This window comes from Topomyia yanbarensis, chromosome 2 (genome assembly GCF_030247195.1).
Source record: "Topomyia yanbarensis strain Yona2022 chromosome 2, ASM3024719v1, whole genome shotgun sequence".
Classification (NCBI taxonomy): domain Eukaryota; kingdom Metazoa; phylum Arthropoda; class Insecta; order Diptera; family Culicidae; genus Topomyia; species Topomyia yanbarensis.
Window position 1 is genome coordinate 116,619,703 of NC_080671.1, and position 13,281 is coordinate 116,632,983.

Genomic DNA, 13,281 nt, shown 5'->3' on the forward strand with positions numbered 1-13,281 from the left:
CTGAAATTTGTCTTCCAACCTTTATCTTTTGGACGGGGCTAGTCTACCTGTACGCCTTTTTGTGCCGCGAGGCATGAACTGCCGTCGTTTCAAACAATTGTGCCTACAGCGACTTATTGTAGAAACAAAATGCTGAGAGAATCATGAAAAGTTTTCCAACGGTGGAGAGATTCCGTATGATCTCTCGACATATCCCGCATATGAATTATGTGGGGACAAAATGAAATTTTTTTTAAAGAACGCTTCGATAAGAAACGCAAAAGAGCGCTACGCCACCGACAACGAATAATTTCTACGTTTTCTTGTACACTAAAGAGCAAGATTCTGACCATCCCATTGTGGGAACATCTTTAATGTGCCTATAAATTTCCGAAAGAGGAAAATCAGTTTTCATTTCTAAGCTTCCTCGTAAAGGCTTGTGAGTGTTCCTTGAAGGGTGCTGTTACAAAATCGAAGTAAGTGATTCCTGGTCTCGGTAATCTTAGAAACTAGCAAGACTTTGGGACCATTCATAAATTACGTAACGCGTTTAGGGGGGGGAGGGGGTACGAGAAGTTGTGACATGTTGTGACATATGGGGGAGGGGGAGTAAGCTAGATCGTTACGTAACATGTTTTTACTGAACAAAAAAATTTTTTTCGAGGAATTTGTTACGTAATAGGGGAGGGGGGGATAGAGAATTTTGTGACAATTTGTTACATGGGGGGAGGGGGGAGTCAATTTTGGGCGATTTTCACGTTACGTAATTTATGAATGGTCCCTTTCCACATGGGACATCAAAAACCCCAAGTGTCCCTATATTTCAGTCCCTACATTTCCCGCTAGGTTTTACACAATGCATTTGCACTACGATTAAAGGTCAGGCGAAACAAGTACCCGACAAGAACAACTGTGTACAGTCTCCTACTTCGTGGTGGGCAGAGATTGCTTAGAATTGTACGCGAAAGGGACTTTTGAACGTCGGATCGCCCAAATTTTTCCCAATATACGCGACGCTACAAATGCAAATGGAAAACTTAATGAAAGCTGAAAAACGCGATTATTGGCACCGGTCCGTCGACAGACTAACGGACGGATCATCAGAGAAACAATGTTTTGTCTGGTGACTAGGGCCTTCGTTGTGTATTCGATTCATCCTGTGATTGGAGTATACGGAAAGATCGTCATATGATGACAGCTATGCATTGCATTTATGCTAATTATTATGACAGTAGTGGTGAGTATATTTACCTATCAACGACCATGCCCACATCGTCACAATTACAGGAGGCTCTCCGTTTGATGGAGCATGGGAAGCACTCTTTGTATTTCCTGAAGAAAACATGGAAGTTTTTGCGTACATTATCTGAAAAATCATAGTAGGTTACCTTAGTTTGAGATCTTTCGCAGTGCTCTATTCCGAGTAATGAGCAGGCGGACACTTGGATTAGAATGATAATGAGAAGGTGGACATTTGGGCATTAGAATCCCAATGATTACTTTGGTGCAAGAAAATGGATGAGGGTCATGACTTCATTCGGGTGATATCTCGAATCATATACAATCATTATAGTAGAATGGCCATCTTCGGCGTGTTGAGGTCGTGGAAAGCGGTCTCTGCACTTGTGGTGGCGGTTATCGCGATATTAAACATGTTGTCTGGTCGTGCGCTAAGTGTTCTAGTACCAGATCTCCGTTAAACGAATCCCTTTGGTCTCTTTCCAGTCCAGTCCGAGATGCTATACCAAGTTCGTTACTGATATTTTTTGCATAATCAGGCAACTAGCAGTTAGTAAATTGAATTCTGATTATGACTTTCATTGGTTTAGTTTTCGATAAACTTACACTGAAAATAAATTCAGTTTAGACAAGGACCGTGGAATATTGTATGTCCGGCTGTCTGTCGAAAGCTGTTGGATGGTGTTAGTTATAGTAGATGATTTTTTTAGTTGCTTTGGCGCAACTTTGTACTGTGCCGTCTGGTTACAAAACTGGCACGTTGGTATCTGCCCAGGATATGTGCATCGGATTCTTTGTATGTAGTTAACACCTTCAGATGATCTGTCCTCGAAAGTCAAGTACGAGCGTATAGGTTGGTTCAGCCACATTTGGAAAACCCGAACACCGTTGAGAATACCAAGGAAAAAGTTTCTTCAAGTGTTGTTTGAGACGGATTCCACTTCTCCATACTTCGACATAAATCTTTTAATACAATACGTGCTAGTACGAAGTGGAAAATCATGTAGGCAAATTTCCATATACACGGGGATCGCGGTTTTCACATATTCATATTCGACATCGTGTTGCATGTTGTTCTTCGCTACGAAACTTTCTGGCTCGACTAAGTAGTTGAATTGTGTTAGTACTACTTGTCTCGTATGATGTAACTATGTGCGTGAAACTTCTGTTTTCACTTTGATCAACTGTTCCACCTCGCGCACTGTAGGTCATAGACGGGTCTGCGAAAAGTCAATCGCGATTCCATTCTCCCGTATTGATTAGAATTTATGTTGCGGTTCACTCGTTACACTCGCAGTTGGGGTAACGGATCTTTGTTGTGTCTATATATTGCACGTACACGTTGGAGTGGCGCGGCGCGAGTAATATTTTTTGGCTGCATGCTGTTCACAAGCGGTCGTTTTTTTTTATTTCTGATCTGTATGAGATAGGAAAGCACTGACTGAATCGGCACATTCTTTAATATCCTTAACCAGCTAGTAGTTTTGCATTTCTAAACTCATAGAAAAAATTAAAATTGCGATTGTCGTAAACAACGCAGCGACGTAATTTTCTTTCTGATAATTACATGTGCACATATGTAAAATTACATATTGTGGCATATTGTGACCCCTTTGATGTAAAATTCAGATTTTTTGATCCAGGGAAAGGCGAACAACTCACATTTTTACATGACATGGGATGTAAATTTATGTGAATTCAAAGCTTCTTTTATGTGCATCTTACAAAACCTACAGTTGCAAAAAAATTTTAGCTGTGTAAAGCTTCGGCTGGGTACATATTCTTGTTATTTATGTTTAAAATACGTGACTTTGTACCCACGAGAAGGCCCGTTTGCAACTTACGTCTCGAGTTTAGCAAATCCGTAACCACGGATCACGCACTGCACATCTACATACATAAAAGCCGTTATCAGTCAGAACAAATATGTTTACACTATTGTTACACTTAATCATGTGCTGGCGGAAACTCTAAACCATTACTAACCTGATTTATTTCTCCTATCACTCGAGCAAATGCGAAATATGTATTATCTGACCCAGCAACGACAGCCTCAAACATGCCTAACCGGAAGTCATCATTCCGACCGTCACCGCTGTACAGAACGAGCAAAATGGTTTTCCAACAATTTCAAAATTTATTCCGCGCCGGGAATTACTGCTGTTTGATGGCTGCCGAAAATAAATTTATCGCGGCATAATACATAAAATATCGATAGAAATGTATTTATTTCGTCGATTCGTAGCACCCCGGGCGACCAAACCACAGCGCACCAGGCGTAATACCCGCAAACACACAATCGGAGCAGGGCGGTCTGGTGCGTGTTGGTTTGATTCTAGTTTTTCATTCGGTCCCTCCAGCGCGCGCTGTTTGAGTAATGTGTGGCCGCACGAGAAATGCGAACAGGGTGCTTTTATGGACACGAGGTGGCAATAAAATCAAGAAGATAGATTTTCTATTATCCACCTAGAGTGATTTGTTCGTACCACAACATTTCATTAGTTTGTTGAGTTGAGCTTTTTCACAAAGTCTGGTAAACTTAAAATCCGAACACTTTATATATTCTGCGGTAAAGCGTCATAGTGATCGAATTGGGAATGCATTAACAGCGCGTTGTTCTCTAAGTACATACAGGTATTTCAGTGATTAAAGTTTATTTGTTTATTTGTTTATTTGTTTATTTGTTTATTTGTTTATTTGTTTATTTGTTTATTTGTTTATTTGTTTATTTGTTTATTTGTTTATTTGTTTATTTGTTTATTTGTTTATTTGTTTATTTGTTTATTTGTTTATTTGTTTATTTGTTTATTTGTTTATTTGTTTATTTGTTTATTTGTTTATTTGTTTATTTGTTTATTTGTTTATTTGTTTATTTGTTTATTTGTTTATTTGTTTATTTGTTTATTTGTTTATTTGTTTATTTGTTTATTTGTTTATTTGTTTATTTGTTTATTTGTTTATTTGTTTATTTGTTTATTTGTTTATTTGTTTATTTGTTTATTTGTTTATTTGTTTATTTGTTTATTTGTTTATTTGTTTATTTGTTTATTTGTTTATTTGTTTATTTGTTTATTTGTTTATTTGTTTATTTGTTTATTTGTTTATTTGTTTATTTGTTTATTTGTTTGTTTGTTTATTTGTTCATTTGTTTATTTGTTTATTTGTTTATTTGTTTATTTGTTTATTTGTTTATTTGTTTATTTGTTTATTTGTTTATTTGTTTATTTGTTTATTTGTTTATTTGTTTATTTGTTTATTTGTTTATTTGTTTATTTGTTTATTTGTTTATTTGTTTATTTGTTTATTTGTTTATTTGTTTATTTGTTTATTTGTTTATTTGTTTATTTGTTTATTTGTTTATTTGTTTATATGTTTATTTGTTTATTTGTTTATTTGTTTATTTGTTTATTTGTTTATTTGTTTATTTGTTTTTTTGTTTTTTTGTATATTTGTTTATTTGTTTATTTGTTTATTTGTTTATTTGTTTATTTGTTTATTTGTTTATTTGTTTATTTGTTTATTTGTTTATTTGTTTATTTGTTTATTTGTTTATTTGTTTATTTGTTTATTTGTTTATTTGTTTATTTGTTTATTTGTTTATTTGTTTATTTGTTTATTTGTTTATTTGTTTATTTGTTTATTTGTTTATTTGTTTATTTGTTTATTTGTTTATTTGTTTATTTGTTTATTTGTTTATTTGTTTATTTGTTTATTTGTTTATTTGTTTATTTGTTTATTGTTTATTTGTTTATTTGTTTATTTGTTCATTTGTTTATTTGTTTATTTGTTTATTTGTTTATTTGTTTATTTGTTTATTTGTTTATTTGTTTATTTGTTTATTTGTTTATTTGTTTATTTGTTTATTTGTTTATTTGTTTATTTGTTTATTTGTTTATTTGTTTATTTGTTTATTTGTTTATTTGTTTATTCGTTTATTCGTTTATTTGTTTATTTGTTTATTTGTTTATTCGTTTATTTGTTTATTTGTTTATTCGTTTATTCGTTTATTTGTTGATTTGTTTATTTGTTTATTTGTTTATTTGTTTATTTGTTTATTTGTTTATTTGTTTATTTGTTTATTTGTTTATTTGTTTATTTGTTTATTTGTTTATTTGTTTATTTGTTTATTTGTTTATTTGTTTATTTGTTTATTTGTTTATTTGTTTATTTGTTTATTTGTTTATTTGTTTATTTGTTTATTTGTTTATTTGTTTATTTGTTTATTTGTTTATTTGTTTATTTGTTTATTTGTTTATTTGTTTATTTGTTTATTTGTTTATTTGTTTATTTGTTTATTTGTTTATTTGTTTATTTGTTTATTTGTTTATTTGTTTATTTGTTTATTTGTTTATTTGTTTATTTGTTTATTTGTTTATTTGTTTATTTGTTTATTTGTTTATTTGTTTATTTGTTTATTTGTTTATTTGTTTATTTGTTTATTTGTTTATTTGTTTATTTGTTTATTTGTTTATTTGTTTATTTGTTTATTTGTTTATTTGTTTATTTGTTTATTTGTTTATTTGTTTATTTGTTTATTTGTTTATTTGTTTATTTGTTTATTTGTTTATTTGTTTATTTGTTTATTTGTTTATTTGTTTATTTGTTTATTTGTTTATTTGTTTATTTGTTTATTTGTTTATTTGTTTATTTGTTTATTTGTTTATTTGTTTATTTGTTTATTTGTTTATTTGTTTATTTGTTTATTTGTTTATTTGTTTATTTGTTTATTTGTTTATTTGTTTATTTGTTTATTTGTTTATTTGTTTATTTGTTTATTTGTTTATTTGTTTATTTGTTTATTTGTTTATTTGTTTATTTGTTTATTTGTTTATCTGTTTATTTGTTTATTTGTTTATTTGTTTATTTGTTTATTTGTTTATTTGTTTATTTGTTTATTTGTTTATTTGTTTATTTGTTTATTTGTTTATTTGTTTATTTGTTTATTCGTTTATTTGTTTATTTGTACATTTGTTTATTTGTTTATTTGCTTATTTGTTTATTTGTTTATTTGTTTATTTGTTTATTTGTTTATTTGTTTATTTGTTTATTTGTTTATTTGTTTATTTGTTTATTTGTTTATTTGTTTATATGTTTATTTGTTTATTTGTTTATTTGTTTATTTGTATTTGAAACATTCATCTGACATATATTGTCTTAATGAATAAAAAACTTAAAACTAATTGTCACGAACAACATTAAAAGGGTCAAGTAGTCGCTGATGAAAGACCTTGGACGACACATTAAAATCGAATAGTTCTGCAAATTCGTTGAACCGCGTGCAAGCAAATCGAAGCGGATCATGCTGACCATATTGCGTGTTGCGTGATTCAAGGAACAGCAGGTTACGGCGACGAAGAGGTCTCTCAGGAGCGTACACATTCAGTTGAGTCAACAAAACAGAGCAGTCGATGTCGCCCGTGAGTAGTTTTGCTACAAATAATGCTTGTGAAGTGATCCGTCTTATGTGCAGTGGCTCGATTCGTAGCAACCGACAGCGGTCCTCGTAAGCGCAGAGCGTCCCTTATAAATTTACGTTGAACACTCTCAAACCTCGCGATCCAATTAGCATGGTAAGGACACCATACAACAGCGTTATATTCCAGCAATGAGCGTACAAGTGAACAGTACAATGATCGTAAGCATAGAGGGTCTCGAAATTCTGCTGCAATTTTGAAGATACCCCAATTGTCGGTTTGCTTTTGACAGGATATCGTCTTAGTAAAGTCTAAAAGTCATTTCTCGGTCTAGAGAGACGCCAAGATCTTTAATGTGCTCTACTCGTGTAAGAGGGCTTCCGCTAACTTCATAATCGTACACGATTGGCGAACTTTTCCGATGGAAGAAAATAATGCTGCATTTTGCGATACTGAAACACATAAAGTTATTTTTGCACCAGACCTCGAACATATGCAACATATTGCTCCAAGCAATCTGAAAGGCACTTGATGATTTTGAAAATTTTCGTGTCATTCGCATAAAAGAAACGACAGCCCGGTGGAAGCAGGGTGGATACGTCGTTTATAAGAAGCGAGAACAGCAACGGACCGAGATTACTACCTTGTGGAACTCCGGATCGGTTTGAGAAAGATTCTGATGTTGTCGATCCAATTTGAACTTGTACAGAACGGTTCGTCAAGTTGTGTCTCGATAACTAATTCCAGCACTTAAAGAATTTCTGCTAGATACCTAGATGGTTTTATCCTAACCACACCACGGGATGATGTTCCCAGTTAATTCAAGTTTTTTTTTTGCTGATAGATTCCAAACTGATGACCTGTCAAGGAATTCGCAGCTGCAGACTCAATGCTCAGGCCCGTAGCGTGCTGTTGGTCAAATTGTCCCCCGCCCAGGGCACCAATCTTGTGAAGACGTTGAAATCTTGATTTCTAAGACCAAGAGCTGTTTGCTTCGGGTTTGTGTCAGACCTAAATCGAGCGGTTATAATTAACGACCTCCCAAGAGCCTTAGCCTTTACCAGGAATCTCATTTGCATATAGTTTATAGGAACAGTAACAGATGTAACCACATGAGTATCTTCGGACTCTTCTTGAGCCAAGAGATCATAGTGAGCAGCATATTAAGTATTGCTTCAAAATAGCGCTTAGAGTGTCTTTTCAGGCAACACATCATATTTTCCACGCGGTATTTGTACGCCAGCAATGGTGATAGATTACGTGGACTTTCCCCAAAATACGCACACTTTTCAGCATTCCCGATGCAAGAGTTATACTCATGATTCTATGCGCAATTGCCACACCGGGCCTTATTACTACAATTGCCCATTTGTATGTATTTATTGCAAAACATGCACTGATAATATAACTTCGTAAATATAATGAAATCGATCATGCAATGCACGAATTCATTCGTTGTTTTCTGCAACGAAGTACTTTCGTGCATTATAACTAGTAGGTTTCGTTCATTTCATGAAAAAGAATGGCCGCTTGGTGAACGAAGGCTTTCGTAAATTTTACTCGTTTAAAGTACACTGCACGAATGTAATCGTTGATAACGACACTAATTTTCGTGAACGAAACGAAATGTTTCGTTGATTTTAATACACGTTTGTGTATAATACGAACGATTTCATTACTCACACGAATTTAATTCGTTCATCTTAGGAAAGTTTTCGTATTCATTTTTTTTTGCAATCGATATTTTAGGATCGATGTTTGATGACAACGATTTTTTAAACTAAATAAAAGAATCGATCTGGCAAAATCGATTTTATTTCAACCTGCTCACCTGTATTGAGGACTGTGGTGTGATGAAATGGACGCTTGATGAACACAAGTTTTAGTAAATTTTACTTATCTAGTGTACATGGCACGAATGAAACGAAATGATTCGTTTGTTTCAATAAATGTTTGCGTATATTACGAACGACTTCGTTGGTCGCACGAATTCATTTCGTTTATTTTAGAAAAGTTTTCGTATTTGTTAGCCTCTTATTGTTTTCAGTCGATCTTTTGGGATCGATGTTTGACAACTTCGATTTTTTTAATTTAAAAAAATCGATGTGGCCAAATCGATTTTACTGTGGTGTGAAGAAATGGCCGCTTGATGAACGAAAGTTTTCGTAAATTTTACTTATTTAGTGTACATTGCACGAATGTTGTCGTTGAAAACGACATTATTTTTCGTGAATGAAACGAAATGTTTTGCTTATTTTAATAAACATTTGTGAATATTACGAACAATCTCGTTGGTCGCACGAATTCATTTCGTTCATCTAAGAGAAGTTTTCGTAATCATCTGTCATCGTTCATCTCTCGTCATTCTCGATTAGTTAAATTTTATAAGGAGTAAAGTGCAGTTAATTAAGTAGTTTCTCCGGGTAAAATAGTGGCCCTATAACTAGAATCTTCATCTAACCGATAGCAGCGCAAGAAACCATACAGCATGGCTGTTAAAACAATCACCGATGAAGCTCACTTCCAACCCAAACTAGCCGCAGCAGGAGGAAAATTGGTTGTTGTGGATTTTACCGCAGCTTGGTGTGGACCGTGCCGAAACATATCGCATTTGTTCGATCAGCTTCCGGCGAAATATCCAAAGGCTGTGTTTCTCAAGGTGGACGTCGACAGATGTACCGAAACGGCGCCGTCCCAGGGCATGTCGACCATGCCAATATTTATTTTCTACCGAGCCAGAACAAAGATTGGCAGGATGCAGGGTGCAGATATTAATGGACTTGAAGCCAAAATACAGAAACATTACGTCGCCAGCTTGTATGAATCTGGAGAAGATTACGGTCATTGAATGTTGGACTTGAACACCTTCATCCAGAAGATCCAGTGCGAATGTTTGAACGAATCGAACGACCACCCGATGGAGAATGCGCTCAGTTCCAGCGGTGGTCATCTGGTGTCCGATTGTGACGAACAGTTGATCATTTCGATTACCTTCAATCAGTTTGTCAAAATCAGTGCCATCAAGTTCAAAGCATCGCCCTCTCACGGACCGAAAAAAGGTGAGAATCTTTATCTATCAATCAACCAAGCACCATCGATTTCGATATGGCCGAATCGCAAGTTTCGGTGCAGGATCTGGTACTGGGGCAGAAGGATATTGTGTCGGGATCGCCGATTCCGTTGCACTTCGTTAAATTTCAGAACGTGCAAAATATGCAGCTGTTCGTGAAGGATAACCATTCTGGTGACGAGACGATCATTATCGATCATTTGGCCTTCTTCGGGTCACCGATTGCAACGACTAAGATGGATGAAGTGTAAAAGCCACTAGATTGTTTGAGCCGCCGGGAGAAGGATGGTTAGAAGGCGGGGGATAGGTTCGATGACGAATATGTTTGATCGTATATTTAAAAGGTTAAAGATAGTGATGCGCGTTAACTTGTTCTTTTTATAAATTGTTCAATAAAATAATGAGCAGGAAAAATGGCATACTATTTTGATATTGCTCCGGCAGAGAAAAACTCAATCTTATTCGTACAAAACTGAATCCGTACATCTCCGGATTCTGGATCAACTGGAAGAGATTTAGGAAATCTTCCTGAAACCGGCGGTCATGGATACGGCTACTGTATAGTCAGACTGAGACCGTCGTGATGAATTGTTGACGTATTCTACCTCCATTGAAGCTTTTTGACGTTGACGGTTTGACGAATAGTACTCGTAAATATTACAAAGAGGTTCGTATATAGCAGCGAACAATTCGTTTGCCGAAAGAAGCTGTTTCGTAATAAGCCAACGAAAGTCGTTTCATGGTATTCACGAAAAATTCGTAATAAAAAAATAAAAATGTTTCTATAGAACTACGAACGATTCATCATATGTACGAAAAACAATCGTATATTTTATGAAAATTGTCTGTACGAAACAAATTCCTGGCGATTTACGAATATATTCTATCAGTGTGACGCGCGGTACAAACAGGCAGACGAGCCTTGTTGAGATGAACAGGAAACTTCAGTAGATCCACGCATGACCAACTGGAATCGGTGACCACTCTGTCGATTTCACCTATGTAAACGGGCACGAAGACGCGGTAGTCCTTAATAAAAGGCCTGCCACCTTCATGCTTTGGACAAGATATCACAATTTAATGCTTATTTAGTCAAACTTTCGAGATATCAGTCACGTTTGAATATTCTTTGTTTTGCTTTTTGGAACTTTAAGAATATTTTATACTTTTAAACCAGGTTTGCCGGTTGCGCAGCGTGGGTAAAGAAATTGGCCCAAATGGTAAACAAAAGCTTATCTTTGAGAAGAAAACCCTATGCCGTACAGTGAGCGTTGAAGCGTACTCGGTGCAATACCACAAAGTTTCCGGTGCCTAGCCTAGCCCTACCAATCTTACACTGAGTTATCACATTAATTGTCGGAGTTTCAGAAAGAGTTGAAAGCTCTATCTTTGATATCAAATTTCTAAGGCTAGTTGCAGTTTGTTCCGACTTTACGTCATAGCTTCCTCGAGCTGTTATATTTGAGAACCTCTAAAGAGAAAATATTTTAAAGTTTTCAGGAGCAAGAGACGATATCCCCACATTAGAATCATCAGAGTCATACACTTTCTGAGCCACGAGAGTCGTAGAGAGTGGCGTAACTCCTTTTAGTACTTCCCCAAATGGGTGCTTGGAACGTTTTTTAAGGAAACGCTTCAAATTCCTTAGGCGCTGTTTGTACGTGTGTCATGGCAATAGATTAATGCATAATTTTTTTGTGTGAGTTCGACATCTGTTTACATCAATCATTGCACATCATCATATAACAACTTTCATTTTCACTTGCGTAATCAGGTCTAAGTTTGTGTAACAAAAAGAGCATATGCGGGAAGCTCTACTTTTTTGCTTTGATTTGAATAAATGGAATGTGAAAGCCTATAGCGACAGGGCGTTATGGAAAAAAAAGATTTAAAAATTTTTTAAAAAGAATTAAGAAACAAACTGCCAATGTTCACCGCTACCAACAACTAATCAAATTGCGCCGTGCTTTGCGTGGAAAAGGCCAGATTATGAAGAAAGACATAAGAAACTCCCATCGCAAAAATGGTCCAAAACTACTTGGAGACACTCAACTGACCCATTCCGATTATCATCTATTTTTATCGATGGCTCACGCACTCGGAGAACAAGACTTAGATTCGTACGAAGACGTCCGAAAATGGCTTTACCAATGGATTTTCTCGAAAGGTCAAAAATTATTTTGACGTGGTATATACAAATTACCCGTAAGATGAGGAACATGTATAGCTAGCGAGGGCAAATACTTTGAATAATTTTTTTTTTTGGTTTTATATAAAAAATCCGTTTTTTTCGATAAAAAACAGCGGATTTTAGCTTATACACCTGGTGTGCAATGCATGACGTGCGATTCAAACAACTGAACAGGCATGCGATCCTTATCAAAGAAGACGTGATTAAACGCAAAGCAGTCCCGCCAAAGTTTACCCAATCCGATTTTAAAGCGACACATATTTTAGTCCCGTCCAGTTCGATTACCATTCAAAATCTTCGCTCACTGGAGCAAGATGTCCCGAAACAACCAACTGCTTCACTAAATATACTCATGACAAACTCGACACCATCGATCTCAACTCCATAAGCGGGCATGTAGACGCAGTAGTCCGTCATAAAAGGCATGTTGTCAGCAACGTCATTTGCTTGCTTTGGACAGAATATGACAATTCTGAGCGTATCTGGGAGAACTTTCAAGACATATGTCGCAACTGACTATTTCTTCGTCATTTCTTTCGAATTCATTCTAAATATGCAGCGGGCTATCTTTGGTCTCGAAGTAGAAGGTTCGCCCGAGTTCAAAGGATGTTCGACATCCATTTTACCATTAACTGGTCTTCTAAGGAAAGTTTATTCATACACAAGCCAGAGTTCGGTGCAAAAAGAGAACTTCAAGAATACGAAAAAGAGACAGAAATTACGGAAGATATAATAAATTGAAAGTAAGTGAAGAAAAATTGTTGTAACATATCTTCTTTTCTTAGCATCTGGCACGAATAATTTGTAAAAACTTGATCAGCAACAGATCATAAAAGCATCATTTGGCTTATCAAAAAAATGGGTGATTAATGTCTGGGACATAACTGGAATGTAGTGATGGAACATAGACTGACATTTCAAATCTGCCGAGGGGGGAATGCACTGTAATCAACAACCTACTACTATTCGATTCCCAACCCCGTACATAGAGTTTAGAGATTATTCTAAAAATAAATTTTTCCTAACCCGAAAAAGAGGCAAATGAGCATAAATTTAAAACCGCTATAATCGAAACGACTTTGTGCAGTTTCGATGTAAAATATGACTATAGCCAAATCGAACGAAACTTTGCAGCTGTGTTCGGTTTATGAATTTCCATGATTTTCTCTGGCAATTGCAATATTTTGATACAAGATCATTTTTCCAAAAGGGAGTAGACGTTTCTGCGTGCATCACTTTCAAATTTTGTTCTATTACTGTTTTTTAAACAGCAAAACTATGTGAGAACGAGTTACAGGGAAGGGAATGAATACTTCTTTACGAAAAAATATATACACTGAAAAAAAATTGTTGTGATTTTTCACAAAAATAAAAGTTTTCGATAGAAA

At 34.9% G+C, this 13,281-nt stretch overlaps 2 protein-coding genes across 2 annotated transcripts; both read left to right on the forward strand.

Moving 5' to 3' along the window:
- Positions 1 to 9,120: 9,120 nt before the first annotated feature.
- On the forward strand, positions 9,121 to 9,480 carry LOC131679686 (thioredoxin-like). The gene has a single exon (XM_058960422.1). The coding sequence runs from the start codon at positions 9,121 to 9,123 to the stop codon at positions 9,478 to 9,480; it is 360 nt and encodes a 119-aa protein (XP_058816405.1).
- LOC131679687 (thioredoxin-like protein 1) lies at positions 9,481 to 9,953 on the forward strand. The gene is made up of 2 exons (XM_058960424.1): positions 9,481 to 9,691; positions 9,754 to 9,953. Exons 1-2 carry the CDS (start codon positions 9,481 to 9,483, stop codon positions 9,951 to 9,953), a joined length of 411 nt encoding a protein of 136 aa, XP_058816407.1.
- Positions 9,954 to 13,281: the final 3,328 nt, after the last annotated feature.